Here is a 15341-nt window from a genome sequence, read left to right as displayed (position 1 = left end):
AGTGAGATTTGGTGGCGACAGGTATGATTATTTGAAAGGAAAGCCTTTTTTCGCCGATGTGTGGTTGTCGTGGTGGATGGTGGTTGATGTTGTTGTTGTTGTTGTATGATTTCTCGAATTCTTTTGAAGATGTGGGAGGAAATGAAATTGGGGGAATGAATTGTGAGATGAGATTCTTTAAGGACCACCGTATCGAAAGTCTGGAGCTAAAATTGATTATGGTCGTAGTTGTTCAATTTTTGACTGCCCAGTGATTTTAGCCCGAAACCTTTTTCTCCCTTTCCTTTCTTGACCGATCCTCCGATCCTCAGCCTCGGTGCCACCACTCTTCCAAATTGTTCAACTGACCGATGGATTGACTGACTGACTGATGGAGCGATGGACTGATGTGATAGACTGAGAGACTGTATAGGCAAGGGAAGCTCATCGATACCCAACTCGATGTTTTTCGAAAGTCCTTACTGTTGTAATTAATGTCGGTGGGAGGGTAAATTCGAAAGCGAAATGATTACAATCTCAAGAAAGATTGATTCATGGATTCGGATTGAATATCGAGTTGAAAGAGAAAGAGGGAAGAGAAAGGATTTGATTTCCCGTTTTCAAATGAGTCGTAAAATCGTCTTTGCTGTCTTTGCTTTAACTTGTTTAACAAGGTTTTGGTGAATGGAAGAAAAAGCTACCCTTTGACTAATGACAGTAGATTTGTTTGCTCTTCCTTGGTGGTGTACGGCAGAGGTAGTATACTATAACATGAGGTGGGCGGTTAGTTTTCACAGCAGGCGGTTAAGGGATTGAAGAAGGATGTATGTGTATATCCTAAAGATTGATTATGATTTTGATGTTGATGTTGATGTTGATGTTGTATTGTGTTGGGTTGTGTTGTGTCGTATTGTATGTATTGTTTCGTGACCAAGGTTTCAGGGTTTAATTCGGAAAAGGACTCCCAGCATCAAATGCTTGCTGGGTAAGATGGGTACTCTCTCCGTATGAGTAGAATGAGTGAGGATATAAAGATGAACAGATGTAACATACCTTTCTGTCCTCATGTGAATAGAAACAATCTCTCATAGACGATATTGAAAATGAAGGGGTAACTTTGTCAAAGAATCACCTGATGGGAGAATGTGGAATGAGATGGTTCCTCGTGGTCGACACTACGAGCATCATTAGTAAATCAGGTAAGAGGACGAGGCACAACGACGCAAACCAAGGTTTTTAAAGCCACCCACCACCATTTAGTCGAGAAAAAGGAGGTTATTGATAAGATGTAAGACTTACTAAAGTTGGAGGGTTGTTCGATGGTGTGCTTGCTTGCTTCCTTGATTGATTGATTACTCAAATATCCTATTGATGGCTGTGACCTGGAGACAATTATTTCATCCATCAAGTCTTTCTGATACATACACCAAGTATGATGTGAATTCATGGCCCATATACAAGAAGATACTTGCGTAGATACCTGCGTAGATACTTGCATAGAGACTTTCATTCAACGCGTCAATACCTACCCACCTACCTGGGTATCCTACCCAGCATACGGAAGGACAAATCGGCTTTGGGGAAATATCATAACCAAGAATATGACAAAGTGCTCCTACCTAGATCTAAAGCTAAGTGCAAGTTGAGTTGGAACATGAAGGTTTATGAAATGAAGGAAAAGATGGAATACTTGGGGAAAAGCAAAAACATGTAATTCTCTTTCCCGATGAGAAAATGAAGATGTAGATATCATTCTCCGATATGTTGTTGTCGATACGATACACTCAACCAAAAAAGAAGAATTGAAAAATTTCAATCCCAGACGCGTTTGTTTGCGCGTTCAACCTTCCCAACTTCCTCTCGAGACTTTTTCACAGGTCACCTGTTTGGAAGACTGGTTACCCAGCATTGATAGCCTCGCGAATAAGGCTTGTGAGACGGGATATCCGAGTATTCCGTCTTTGACTCGCTTGGAGATACTTCACCTAGGTAGGCACGGTAGGTAGTCTCGAGGTAGTCTCGAGGTAGTCTCGAGGTAGTCTCGTAGTCCACTAATAAGCCAACTCGTTCTTTATCAAAACTGGAGCTGCTTCAATGATTTTCATTCTCTTGAATCCACAATACTGTATCTTTTCCAATAGTGCATGCTTCTCCCCGAGCCACATTCCGAGTCTAATCAGTTCCGGTTGAGATTCGAATCAAAAGCAGCGTCGAACAGTTCTTGAACTCTCTTCTACGGTGTAGACAAGGTTTCTCCAACAATTACCTAGGTAGGAGTCTCACCGATTTGGGGACAAGGCTAGAGAGATTTGAAGAGAACCTTGATGTAATGGAAGAACCTTGATGTAATGGAAGATATATACGTTTACCTTACCTACATAGGTAATGCTCTCGTACGCATCAGCAGCACTTTGCATCTACTACATTACACTCGTAGAAAACTCTCCTGTCCATATTTCTTCAGATCAATACCAATTCCGCATCCCACTCCCACTCCCACTCCCTCACCCACTCCCTCACCCTCATCCTCGCCCCAAAATGGACGACTCCAATTTTTATCTGTCCGAACTCAAGATCCAGACTCATTCCAAACCATGCTGCGTAATGCAAACAAGCAGAAAAGCCTGTACTTTGTAGAATCAATGAAGAACTTCTCCGATACCGGTTTTGGGGAGCATGCTAAGCTCCCCCGCAAACACTTTAAATATTAGAATTCTCCACCCAATCCACTGTTTTCAAGAGTCACAACGTCAAGATACCCAGCAGGAATTCCTTGGACTATGGATCTCCAACTTCGAAGGAAGATCCCCATGTTAGATACTTACCCTCCTTTTGTATTATACAATATTCGGTGAAGATTTTCGATGCTTCTTGCGTGGGAAACGTGGACGTGAAGCAAAAGTTACACCAACCTCAATTCTTGCTTCAATCGAGAGTTCCCCTGGTTTCTGCTACGGAAAGCTTATCAGAGACATTTAAAATGTTGATGTACAAGAGCAAAAGGCACCCCAGGTCGATATACAAGCTACAAACGACACTTATCACCCGTTACCCATTACCCATTACCCGAGTCATATGGTATGGGCGTATGGATATGGTAAAACAGTGAATGGCAACACGGCAAATCTCAAAAAGATCCTCACTAATCAAAAGAAAGATGACTCTTCCTCGGCCTCAATTATCCAATGTACCTCCGAATTTAATTGCGGGGATAAATAACCTCGTCCCTTGTCCACTTTCTGCAGGAGGTGTCCGATCAATCACTAGTTAAATAAAGTCTTCTGAGTCCGGAGTATGCACGCACGGTAAGCTTTGGTTTTGGTTGATTGAAAAGCAGCTCAATATCTCTTTTGATATTTCTTTCCGATTGTTCTCTTGTGCTTCTTACTCTTACTCATCTTTCCCACCGTTACATTTTGCCTTCTGGGGTAATATAAAGGTGTCCTGTCAATCGAGTTTGGCCTTTCGGCGGTAGTCAGGGAAAAGGAGTATCGAAATGGGTTTATTCGGTTCAAAAAATAGTGAGTACCAACTTGTTCTTGTTAACCGTTTACATTATCACCATCGTTATTCTATTCACCATGGCTTCAGAGCTCCAGTATCAAAGACGGACTCGATGTCAAAAAATTTGCCTGGATGTCTGATGGATCAAGTAATCTACCGAGGATACAATACAATATCTCAGCTCAGCTCAGCCCAACCCCAGAATATTACGTTTTCCGAGATGAATCTAACTCGATCCAGAAGAAACGGGATCTTCCCCTCAACCCTCATTATCCGAGGATCAAGAAGCCGCCTACAAGGGAAATAATAGCTATGTACCAGATATTCCATCTGCGGACGCTCAACCGGAATTCGATGAATTGCACGTGGTTTGTCCCCCGCATACAACGGAGGCAAAACTTATGCGGAAAATCGATTTACGTGTGATCCCATTTTTGTAAGTAGAGTATCTTATGTGTGCCGAAATCCACTCTGACTGTAATAGATGTATCTTGTATCTTTTGGCCTTTCTAGACAGAGTCAATATTGCCAATGCCAAATCTTTCAAACTCGTGACAGATTTGAAACTAACCGGCACTCAATACAATACCGCCTTGACCATCTTCTTCGTCCCATATGTTTTCTTCGAAATTCCATCTAACATCCTCATGAAACGTCTAAATCCAAACATTTGGCTTTCATCTCTCATGTTCCTCTTTGGTCTCGTAAGTATTTGTCAAGGACTCGTAAAAAATTTCTCCGGTCTCCTCGCAACCCGTTTCTTCCTCGGTCTATTCGAAGCCGGTATGTTTCCAGGTTGTTTCTACCTCATTGGTATGTGGTACAAACGATCTGAAGCTCAACGTCGCTACTCATTTTTCTTCAGTAGCACCACATTAGCTGGAGCATTCGGAGGTCTTCTCGCTTCCGGTATTGGAAAAATGGACGGCTTGAGAGGATATTCTGGTTGGCGTTGGATTTTTATCATCGAAGGAGTCCTTACCTGCGTTGTCGCTCTATCATTTTTCTTCCTCATTCCCTCATTCCCAGAAGATGCAAAATGGCTCACTCCGGACGAAAGAGCATACGTAAAAGCCCGTCTCCAAGTCGACCAAGGAAGAAGCGCAGCAGAGCGTAAAATTACTTTCAAAGACGCATGCAGGGTCTTCAAAGACTACAAAGTCATCCTCGGAGGCTTCATGTATTTCGGCATGATCATCCCAGCCTACGGATACGCATTTTTCGCCCCGGGTATCATCTCCACTTACGGCTACTCCCCAATCCAAACACAACTCCACAGTGTACCTCCATGGGCGTGCGCATTTGCATTCGCAATGTGCATTGCTTTCGCATCGGATTTCACACGTCACCGATTCGCATTCACCATCGCGCCGATTTGTGTTGCAATCACCGGTTTCGCTATCCTCCTCACCGTTCACGATAACCCAAAACTTCAATACGCCGCGCTTTTCCTCGTCGCGATGGGTGCGTACTCCGCCATGCCAGTTATAGTCTGTTGGTTCAACATGAATCTCGGCGGTCATCATCGTCGTAGCGTGGGCACGGCCTGGCAAGTCGGATTCGGTAATGTAGGAGGAATTATCGCTACCTATGCTTTCCTTGCGAAAGACGCCCCGGAGTACAGAACGGGATATGGAATCTGTTTGGGATTCTTGTGTTTGAGCGCGATGTCGTGTTTGCTTTATTTCATGGCGGTCATGTTTGAGAATCGCCAGAGGGAGAGGAGACCCAGGGATTTGGGGCTCACGGAGTATGAGAAGACGGAGTTGGGAGATTTGAGCCCCGATTATAGGTACTTGTTGTAAGGGGGTGGGTAGTTATGATAATGATGATGATGGACGTTGGAGAAATGGAAACGAGGTCAAAATAAGAAAGTGGATTAATGGGCAATGTAATGAAATGAAAGAATATGATATGATAGTATACGAATCGGCATGTATAGCACAGAACGATCGATATCAAAAGTTAATGGTTGGAAAACCCTGGATTTAGTTTAGTATGAAGGGTGGAGAGGGTATCTAGTTGATTATGGGTACATGAGTAATGAAATGAACACACCATCTTTCGAATATCTTGCATCTTGTGTGTAGATACATTGGCTTTTGTGAGAAGGGGAGCGGGGGCTGGACATTCTGGAATATAAAGAGATAGATAAAGATACAACCCTGGATACTAATATACGACACATTCAGATCCGATTGAGCTGAGCTTGTATGATAGATAAGTTGAGTACTTTTTGTAAGGAGCTCTGAACTTCAAAGTCAGTGGGTGGGAGTGGGAGTGGGAGTGGGAGTGGGAGTGAGAGTGGGAAATGGAAATACGGAAGGAGGAAAGGAGAATAGGTGGGAAATGGGAGAATCGAGGAGAGGAACACGAGACCAAGAAATTAAAAAACACATTAGAATATAGGAAGGGAGATTGTAATGTGGATGAGATGAGATGAGATGTGATGTGATGTGATGCGATTTGGGGACGATTTAATATAGTTGGAGAGGATTGGGAGGGGGCGAGGAAACAGTGGATTTGAGATTGAGGTTGAGGTTGCTTTGGAGAGGTGGAGAGGAGGAGATGATAGTTATAGATGCGGAGGTTAGAATGCAGGATGGAGGTGAAAGTCTTGAATTGAAGGGTACTTAGAAAGGGGGAGAGTGAGTCTTTGATGAAGTGTGATGTATCATACTTGGGATGTGTATTTGGATACTTAAATTTAGGTACTTGTAGGGGAAATTATAAATCTAGTGGAGAAACTGGATGCTGGATAGGATGAGCTCGGAGAACGCGTTTGGAAAGGTGGGAGATTTCTTGGGTAGAGAAGGGATAGAAATGGGGAGGGTATGACGAGATAGTCGTGAAAGGATCGAACTTGCCCGGATCTCCTGATTGAGATTTGAAGTTCACGTGTACAAGTGCTGGTTTGTGGATTCGAGGCAGAGGAGAGCCAAGATGCAAAAGTGGAACACATTTACTTGTAGATATCCCATTTTACACTACCTAATAAGTATACCAGCTCTCACTGTCCTCAGAGGATTGAAGACTCTATAGGCACAAGTTTAACAGAAGATAGCGAGGCAGAGATATCACATTCGACGGATGATCATTCCAAATGCCACGATACCAGTACCCAATCCTACAAAAATCTGCTTGTCGATTCTAGAGAGCTACTTTGAGCGACTATGAAGATTCTAATTGAGATTGAGATTATATTTATGTTTATATTTATGTATCAATCTGAGTGATCTATCACGAGTTTTCATTGACAACAGGTTTGCGCTTCAGGAGTACGTCATCCTGCGCGGTTATTATTGCTGTTATTGGAAACTAGATATATTTTATTTGGTTTATTTTTTGAGAGATAGGATTAAGGAAAAGATAACGATTTATTTTTAAAGCCTTCTAGGATTCTTACGTGTTTATTGTTGTGAGTATTGAGGGGTGAAGGAGTTGGTTCACCATTGGTTGTGGATGTAGGATGGGCAGAGTGATTGAGATGAGAGACTGACCGCATGATCGAGCGTAGAGAATGATTTTATTCTACTCGATATTTGCTGTTGTTGCTCATATAGCTTTCGTAGTGTGTTTGGTTCCCAGATCTTGCAAAGTCAAATTCAATCATATCGTGTGTAGAGTTCGAATCTTAGCTTGTGACATGACTGCATCAATAATTGGCCAAATTCCAGGTCGTCCGGTACGTTATGCCGGGCAATAGTCAAATTAGATTTTGCTTGGGATACCGAGACATATAGGGCCATGATTGCCGGTATGGATGTTCAATCGAAAAGCTAAAGTGCCGGTGGTGAGCATAAAATTGGACCGAACTGAAGTGGTGCATTTAGGTGTATTGATTGAAATATGATCGTTTTTTGATCCATAATCTTATAGGCTAACCTGGCTTACGCATTTCAAACCTCGATGATTACATGGGTTGAATATGTAGCGTATTGCCAGTATACATGAGTTTGGAAGGGTAGGTAGGTAGTCACCGTAACAAGACCAATACCCGGGTAGGGTACATGTGCTTAGTCCTGGTCTGCAAATCGTTTCTCTCTATTAGTTGAATTCCTATGATATTGAATATAGTGGGAAGAAGCATTAAGTCTGATTTCCTCTTGATGCACCCCCTACTATCAGCGGAATCGTAGCTCACGATCCTTCATGATCTTGAATTCAGGGTCCAAGTTCTTCTTGGGGTTATTGGCTCTCTCAAAGCTGCCCAAATACTTATTGACATCTAGAATGATCCCTTCCTTACATAAGTCTAAACTCTACTGCCTTTTTGCCATGATCTCTAGGACATCTGAGGTGGTAGATTTGATATAAGAATTCTTAAATCGCGAGGCTAAGAACCTACAATCTCGAGTTGGAGGTGGAAGGCGAACGATGAACAGAGGAGGACTTTCCAGAGGTACTCTAAAATGTATCCTGAATTTATAAAGTCGATGAAAGTGACTAGTGAGAGAAGTGAAGAGGAAAAAAATCTTGGATATCACTGATCTGAAATACAGCAGACTGTGTATACCTCACTGCTGCATAATGCTTAGACAACGATAAGGCTTTGATGTGATATGATATCCAGCACGTTTCTAAAACAACAGCAGGATATTAAGCGCTTCATATTGTGGGAAGTAGTCACACCATATTGGCCAAAGTATTCTGCGTGGATATCATGCAGTAATAAAACGGTTTCTTATGGTCAATTTAGACAATATGTAGATATACAGCCAGTTAGCGTCATTCTTTCGTCCTTCTGTACATACAGGGCTTTCTCCCACGCAGATTCGAAATATAGGTCACTTACCCTTCGTATTGTTTTAGCTCCATATTCAACATTTCATATGCTACTACTGACAAGAGTGTGTGAAAATACTAGCAAGGAACACCATAGAGGTCAGTTATAGCCTCGAATATACTGGAATAGTATCTTTATGCGGCCTCTTCGATATCCCTTTCACCAATTATCCCATTATTGTCTCTCTTGTTTTCAATCCTATCAGCCCTCCTGGATCATATATCTGTCCATCTTATCCCATCATTGTATGCGGAGAATCGATGTAACAGGTTGGCAAATGAATCTTTAGAGTAGTATCAAATCTAGATTGAAATATAAGAACAATCCTAATTTAGATACCTTCATCCTCGTTTCTCACTCGTCCAATTTTTTCCCTCGCCAGGCTATAATCTATCGATGACTTTTAAATCTGGATTTTTATTTCCTGCCTTAACTTTGAGTTGAGTTGACCTATTTCCCAATTAACTACATAATATTGTGTATAATACAAGGTATTTGGAACGGGTCTTTACGCGTCGCGACCAAGTTGAGTGGTTGAAGTGAATTTTTATGTTTGAAAAGATCAGACGAGATAGGGGGGTCCAATGAATCCTCGCTTCTTTCTTAGCGTGTAAAATCCAGAATACAAACGAAACCTTCCAGATTTCAATTTTAACCCTGAACCTCTGCTTTCCGACAATTTCGAAACACGTGCTGACGTCTCATTCGACTCCTCTATCAACAATATCTACATGAAAATGGCGGGAAAAAAAGCAGAGGCAAAAGAAAGTCATAAAATTTGAGGACATAAAGTATGCGCGGGGAGAGAAGACTGGCAAAAAGAAGACGCAGAGAACGAGAAATTCCTCACCTCTACCATTACCACCACGAGCAATCCTTAAAACCGACGATGGAGATGTCTATAAAATCTGTGTAATGTTCCTGCCACAGATGCAGAGAATCGTCGAAACAGGAATCGTTCCTTGCGACGGAATCGTTCAGCAAACACTACGTGGGTTCTTATGTGGACATGGTATAGTACCTGCACTGAGAGAATTGGCTTCAAAAGACGATTATGAGCCACGTGCAAGACCTCATCCAAAGGATACTGGTAGTAAGAAACTTACAACTGCTCTTGTGGAGCTTTTCAAAGAGAATGCGCTTCTGGGAGAGGGAATGGACTTTTGCCACAGTCTCCAAGATCCAGAAAAGGAGAAAGCTTTGCGCATTGAATTTGTTCCGGGGTAAGTCTACAATAACTTGTGGTTCTGAGGCCTAACACCAAAATCTACTGGAAAGAACCGACACTTGAGTTCAGCAGCAGCAACGTTCTGGTCCAACTGCCTTTGAAGGAGAGGGATGTCTTCTTTATGGAGAGCCAAGGAACAGACGATCGGCCATATCTTACGCAGGACAATTTTCCCGATCACATCGGAATTCCTGAAGATGTCTTACTTGAAGCTTGTCCTTTCATACGCTCGGCATTCGGCGCAAAGGATATTGGCAAATTTGTCTACCCTGATGATACTTGCCTGTACGACCCCGCGTACACATCAAACCGAAAGAGATGCATTCGTGACACCGAACTCGTATATATCGCTGATCTGATCGCTTCATCCTATGGGCGTACCGCACAGCATTATCATTCCTTGAGCGATTTAAAACAGATTGATAGCTGGCCAAAGGAGAAATTGTGGGAGCATACTAAATCGTGGGCTATATTTTTAAGAGAGAACCACTTCAGTGAGCGCATATCATCAAATGACGAGCTCGATGAACTATGTATGCTTGCTGCCTTTTTCGAGGCTAAAAATAATGCAACCACCGCTTTAAGGAATGTGTAACAGGCTCAGAAGGAAAGGTTGATTAGAGAGAAGACGCATCTGAGACCTGCATTGCTACCAAAAATAGAGCCCGAGAGAAAGAAATTGTCCCCTGAGAGAGTTGTTCGACAGTGCGACTGTGACACGAATGAACCGTGTAATGATATGGTCGGTACTACCGGTTGGCGCAGTCGAGATGACTGAATTCCGGGTTCTTATTGGGTTACATTATTGTTGCAACTATTTTGGCATAATGATGTTAAGTTTAGGGCTCAGTTATTGCGATGTCTTGCATCATAAGTCAGCGTTGAGCTGCTGGTGTAAAAATATGCATTGGTTCTGTTGTTTGGCCAATACATTGGGGAGCTCAAGGAACAGTGTCGTGTTTGGTTCTATCTGAGGTATGCGAAAGATCTAAACTACAAAAGAGCACTGAATGAATTGAATATCTGGTTTGGCGTTTGGGCATAAGGAGAAATAAAGATACCAAAGATTGCTGGAAGGAGTTAAAATTGGCTTGGCTTTGAGATATGAACAACGTAAAGGGCAATAGAGAGCGTAGAAAGGGGTTGTGAATCTCAATTTTGCTTGAAGAAATGAAAGGACTGGAAAGTTTGATGTATTCTCAAAAATATCGAATGTTTAGTTTTGACGAGGCATTGAAAAGCAGCTTTAGGGGTTGCACAAATGCCTCCTCGATCACAGATACTAAAAGAAAAGGGACAAAAGTTTATGTTACCCAAGAGATCCTGAATAACAGTGAACTCTCGAAGGAAGTGTTTATCTCAAGAGGAAAAGCGATTGACAGCTGTAAAGTGAACACATTTTCCATATCAACCTTAGCTTCGTCGCTGTTGCTCAACCCACCATTTCTGTCGATAGCTTCGGGTGAATATGGAGACACCAGCGCAGTGAAATAGCTATGAATCCACGTAGTATCATTTCATATGCAACCCGATCTCCAGTAAGATCTCTTGGATGGGATTTTCTTCAAGATGGCGCGGATGGCTGGTCGTTCTGATAATGGATATATATCCGAATGATAGGCTCCCGTGATTGGTGGAATCGTCCTGCTTTGTCAGCCCCGCCGTGAACCTGCATGATCTGCGCCTCTTTTATTTCGTGCCTTGCAGATTTCTTCAATTTTGCTGCTGTTTTTCTGCTGAATCCTGCGCTTTTAATTGACATGTACTTCTTGCGATAGGTCACTGTATCATCAAGCCCCACTCCATTATTATACTCTTAGTGCACATCCCGTCAGCGTACAACACTCAACCTCATGTCTACATGATGGGCACTACGAAACTTCGGGTCACTCGGCCGACTCCCTACGGTGTATATACCCAGCTAAGGAAACCACTGCGCTTCTCTGTTGCAGAGGATTATGTCTAAAATCATAGTTGTGCCTTAACCTACCTCGTACCTGGTACTCGGCAAGGAGCGGGGCTGGAAAATCTTGATGCGTCTTACTCCTCCCACTCTACAGAGCCAATTTTTATACACGAATTTCGCTGTCATGGGTATTTCAGTTGCGTCGCTGTTAATCGCGCAAGAGCAGCAAGGCTGCCTAAAATCCCTTCAAGTATTTAAGGAGATAAACCAATTGCAAACATCATCTGTTGACTCAAGATTCATCTTTCTTCGTTTATCACCGCTTATTCATTCATAATTGAATTGCAATATGTTATTCTCTGCAACCTCAATCTTACTCCTCACGGCACCCGCTCTTGGGCAGACCCTCAATGCCTGGAGACAAACCGTCTACGGAGAAGGATGCTGCAGTTACGCGGTAGATGGGAATGTAACAACTTTCGATGAAGTTGACTCGATACCAAAAGATCTTGCTCTCCTATTCAATTCCCCAGCCATGTATATCGGTTTTTACGTTCAGTCCTCCGGTGCTTACATTACCGACTACTATGTTGAAGCTGTTGAGGCAACGACGGGCAAAGAGATTATTGTTGGAAAGGTTTCCGGCGCTACCTCCAACTTTACTGTTGTCAATTTTTACGACTCTGTTGGCGCGGCTGAAATCTTTACAGAAACAATGTTTTTCTATGTCACTGGAGTATCTGATGGAGGTAGTACTGGATTCGTCAACGAGATATATCCCATCTACTCAGGCGACACTATTGTATACCCCTCCGGACAATCCGCCCAGCCCTCCCCAACCCAAACCACAACTGCAACCCCAACACCAACTTCAACCGTTTTCCCCACACCCACAGCTTCGGGCATAACTCTAAACACCTGGCCCACCATCTCCGCCACCAAGCCTTTTGTTCAGGACTCCGCATCGTCATACGTCGATGGAAATCCATCCACCGGCCTAGTCTCCTCAAGTTATTTCCTTCTTTTCAATACTGTAAGCACATACGAAGGATTCTACATCTTATCTCAATCGCCCAACTATATCACCGACTATTACGTCATGGCACAAAACCCTATCACATATGCTGATGTTGAAGTCTGTCGCGTCACGAATGCCACGTCAAATTTCACTCTTTGTGCATTTGTGGATGAGGATGGGAAAGCAGGGTTTAGAAGTGAGACGATCAATATCTATCAGGATGGTGCGGGGCAAGGGAAACTAAATGAGGTTTATCCTATTTGGCCGGGCGATGTGGTTGTAGACCCTAATGCTTAATTTCGGAATGAGTTATGATATGATAATATTAATGGGCGTGTTTTTTTTGGGGAAGGGATTGACTGAAAGGCTTTCGGAAGTTTGTTCAAGGGGGGGAGTGACTGTTGAAGATTTAGATGTGCTGGGACCGAGACCATAAAAAGTAATGAATAATGCCAGCTATTGAGAAGACGCTGACTCCCTCGCGTTTTCTGCATATCAGTATACCCCATGATCTGAGTTTCCATCGTGCTCTAAATACCAAAAATTCTTCGCACTTCCTACACTTCCGGTGAACGAAACAATCAGAACTTATAGCTCTTCATCTACCACCTGCGGTTCAATTTCACATAGTCATAAAATCATACACCAATCCCCACGTCAAGCACCAGCTCAAGCTAAAACTTCCCTTTGCTCAAAGTCCCACTGATGTTCTGAGCCAGTCTGTAAAAGTGACTATTAACGCGATGAGAGATAGACTTAAGATCATCTAATGACTCTCGCATAAACCAACGATTTCATAATCAATTATGTACACTGGAATTAATTACAAACCCAATAAAATTTTATCCTCATTCCATAACTACAGCCCCCTGAATTTTGACACTCATTTCCCTCTAAAAGCGTACCTCTACCTCTCCCTGATAAACAGATCGATCTCCAGATAACTACTAAACCATTTCCATGGAATCCGTTCGTGGACTCGGGTGTAAGATATCTACGCCGAGCAAGGAAACTAACATTTTTCCTTCATATACAGAGTTTAGAACGGTATCGAAAATATAATCATCGGTTAGAATTATGAAAAGTATGTGCAGATCTTCGAGTTTGGGTTTGATACGAGTAAGGGTAAGAGTAAGGGTAAGAGTAAGGGCGAGGGTGGGACTGAATTGCGGGATGATGTTTTATTTATTAGATATGGATATTGTTTCCCGTAAAACAAAGCATTCAGCGTGCTCTCACCTCTTCTATTCCTAACTTTTTGTGCAATTCTTCTCGAATTGTCGTTCAGGGAAGAATTTGTCGCCTTTCACAAAGAGCCAGAGATCGAAGCCAACTACGAACGTGTCTAGATTGTCTAAATGAATGTATATTGAGAGTATTTGATGCAATATGAGCGGTCTAACGATACCTATTGATGGAGTAACAAAGAAATGCGTGGTTATGCATGCTGATGGCGTTGGTAAATAGAGTAAATAGTAGTACAAGGGTAAGATGAGCCGTATGATTATTAGAAATGGCAGATTTTAAACACTACATGATTCTCTTTCCGTCGCGCAATAATCAAAGGTCTTGTATGAAATAAACAGTATGTGATAACTGAATCCCACATACGAAGCTCATATGATGTTGTGTACAACTCGCCAAATGGTATTCGTACCAGTATTCACTTGACCACCAAATCTACCATAAGTGTTTGTTGGTATCAACTTGGTTGATAAGTGTAAAGTACTTTAGTCTATGTTGGTTGCATTCGTTCTTGATCATTATTATCTATGGGAAGCTAGTAATTAATATAGGGAAGAGCTAGCGCGACGCTAGCTAATACAGTGCCCTCTTTGATCACATGATCGATGTCCCGACAGCATTCAAAGTAGGCGAGTATCTTCAACAAAAATCCACGGTGGGTGGTTCGGTGGTTGAAGCCATCGCTCCGAGAAGCAAAACCTTGTTAGAATCAGAGATAATAGCTGTCATGAGATATTTCACGGATTTCTTTGGAAGTTTATTTTTATTTTTTGTGGGTCTCAATTTGTATGGTGGTCTCTCATAGATTCACTTAACGACAACGTAGGCGACGACAGGTTCTTTGAGTTCACGCTTTTTTTTATCATATCTCGCTTTTTGACGGGTAAAGAAATGACCTGCAACCACACACGAAGGTTGCAGCTTGCAAGACTTTAATTCCTGACTATTGAAGTTTAGGGACATCAACAGTCACTCTATTGAAAACATAATAAGCACTTCAACTAGGAAAGTATGTACAACAAGAACAACAGTGGGTGGTGTGTGATGGCTTACACCGTTAATCCATGGCGAGCTCGTTAGTATCAGAGATATCAGCTGTCGCGAGTAAGCCGCCCCATGGAATGATTTGTTAGTATTAGAGATAATAACTATCGCAAATTATTTCGAAGCATCTTTTTTTTGAGAATATTTTGTGAGACTTAATTCCTTTTTGAGTCTCGCGTGGCTATGCGACAATTATCTTGACTCGACATCTTTCGACATTCCACTGTTTTGACAGGTATTGGAGTGGGACAAGACCAGTCGACAGTGAATCATAGGTCTCATAATCTCTTCTGCCTTTAGTTCCAACATACCGAGGATATGATACGCAGTTTGGAGCATGTTATTCATAAAGCAGAAGAGATAACGAATTGCAAAAAGATAAAATGTTACAACATTACAATGTTGGCTATATAATCAGAGCTTGCTGATACAGCCTACGACTCAGTTGATGGTATCTTCACATATGCAGAGCAATCTTCACGCAATTAGGCTGGATCTTGGAAATAATTAATTAATATTTATGGAGACAAAGACGCCCGCCTCTACCTGCGAGGTAAGAGGATCAGTATTAAGGTAACTTCCGCAAACTCTCTAACCAAAGGACATGATTTCAAAGCAATCGTCTTCCTAC

General features: G+C 42.3%; 3 protein-coding genes across 3 annotated transcripts; all 3 read left to right on the top strand.

The window, feature by feature from the left end:
• Positions 1 to 3475: 3475 nt before the first annotated feature.
• Positions 3476 to 5288, top strand: Bfra_004715 (putative mfs transporter protein; the record flags this gene model as incomplete). The annotated part of the gene is made up of 3 exons (XM_037335112.1): positions 3476 to 3500; positions 3724 to 3919; positions 3968 to 5288. 3 exons carry the CDS (start codon positions 3476 to 3478, stop codon positions 5286 to 5288), a joined length of 1542 nt encoding a protein of 513 aa, XP_037193646.1.
• A 3911-nt stretch (positions 5289 to 9199) lies between these two features.
• Bfra_004714sa (uncharacterized protein) lies at positions 9200 to 10092 on the top strand (the record flags this gene model as incomplete). Its single annotated transcript, XM_037335111.1, has 2 exons — positions 9200 to 9492; positions 9570 to 10092. 2 exons carry the CDS (start codon positions 9200 to 9202, stop codon positions 10090 to 10092), a joined length of 816 nt encoding a protein of 271 aa, XP_037193645.1.
• A 1660-nt stretch (positions 10093 to 11752) lies between these two features.
• Positions 11753 to 12718, top strand: Bfra_004713 (uncharacterized protein; the record flags this gene model as incomplete). Its single annotated transcript, XM_037335110.1, has 1 exon — positions 11753 to 12718. One exon carries the CDS (start codon positions 11753 to 11755, stop codon positions 12716 to 12718), a length of 966 nt encoding a protein of 321 aa, XP_037193644.1.
• Positions 12719 to 15341: the final 2623 nt, after the last annotated feature.

This window comes from Botrytis fragariae (assembly GCF_013461495.1).
Source record: "Botrytis fragariae strain BVB16 chromosome Unknown tig00000050, whole genome shotgun sequence".
In the NCBI taxonomy this organism is placed as follows: domain Eukaryota; kingdom Fungi; phylum Ascomycota; class Leotiomycetes; order Helotiales; family Sclerotiniaceae; genus Botrytis; species Botrytis fragariae.
This window is presented reverse-complemented; position numbering and strand designations above follow the sequence as displayed.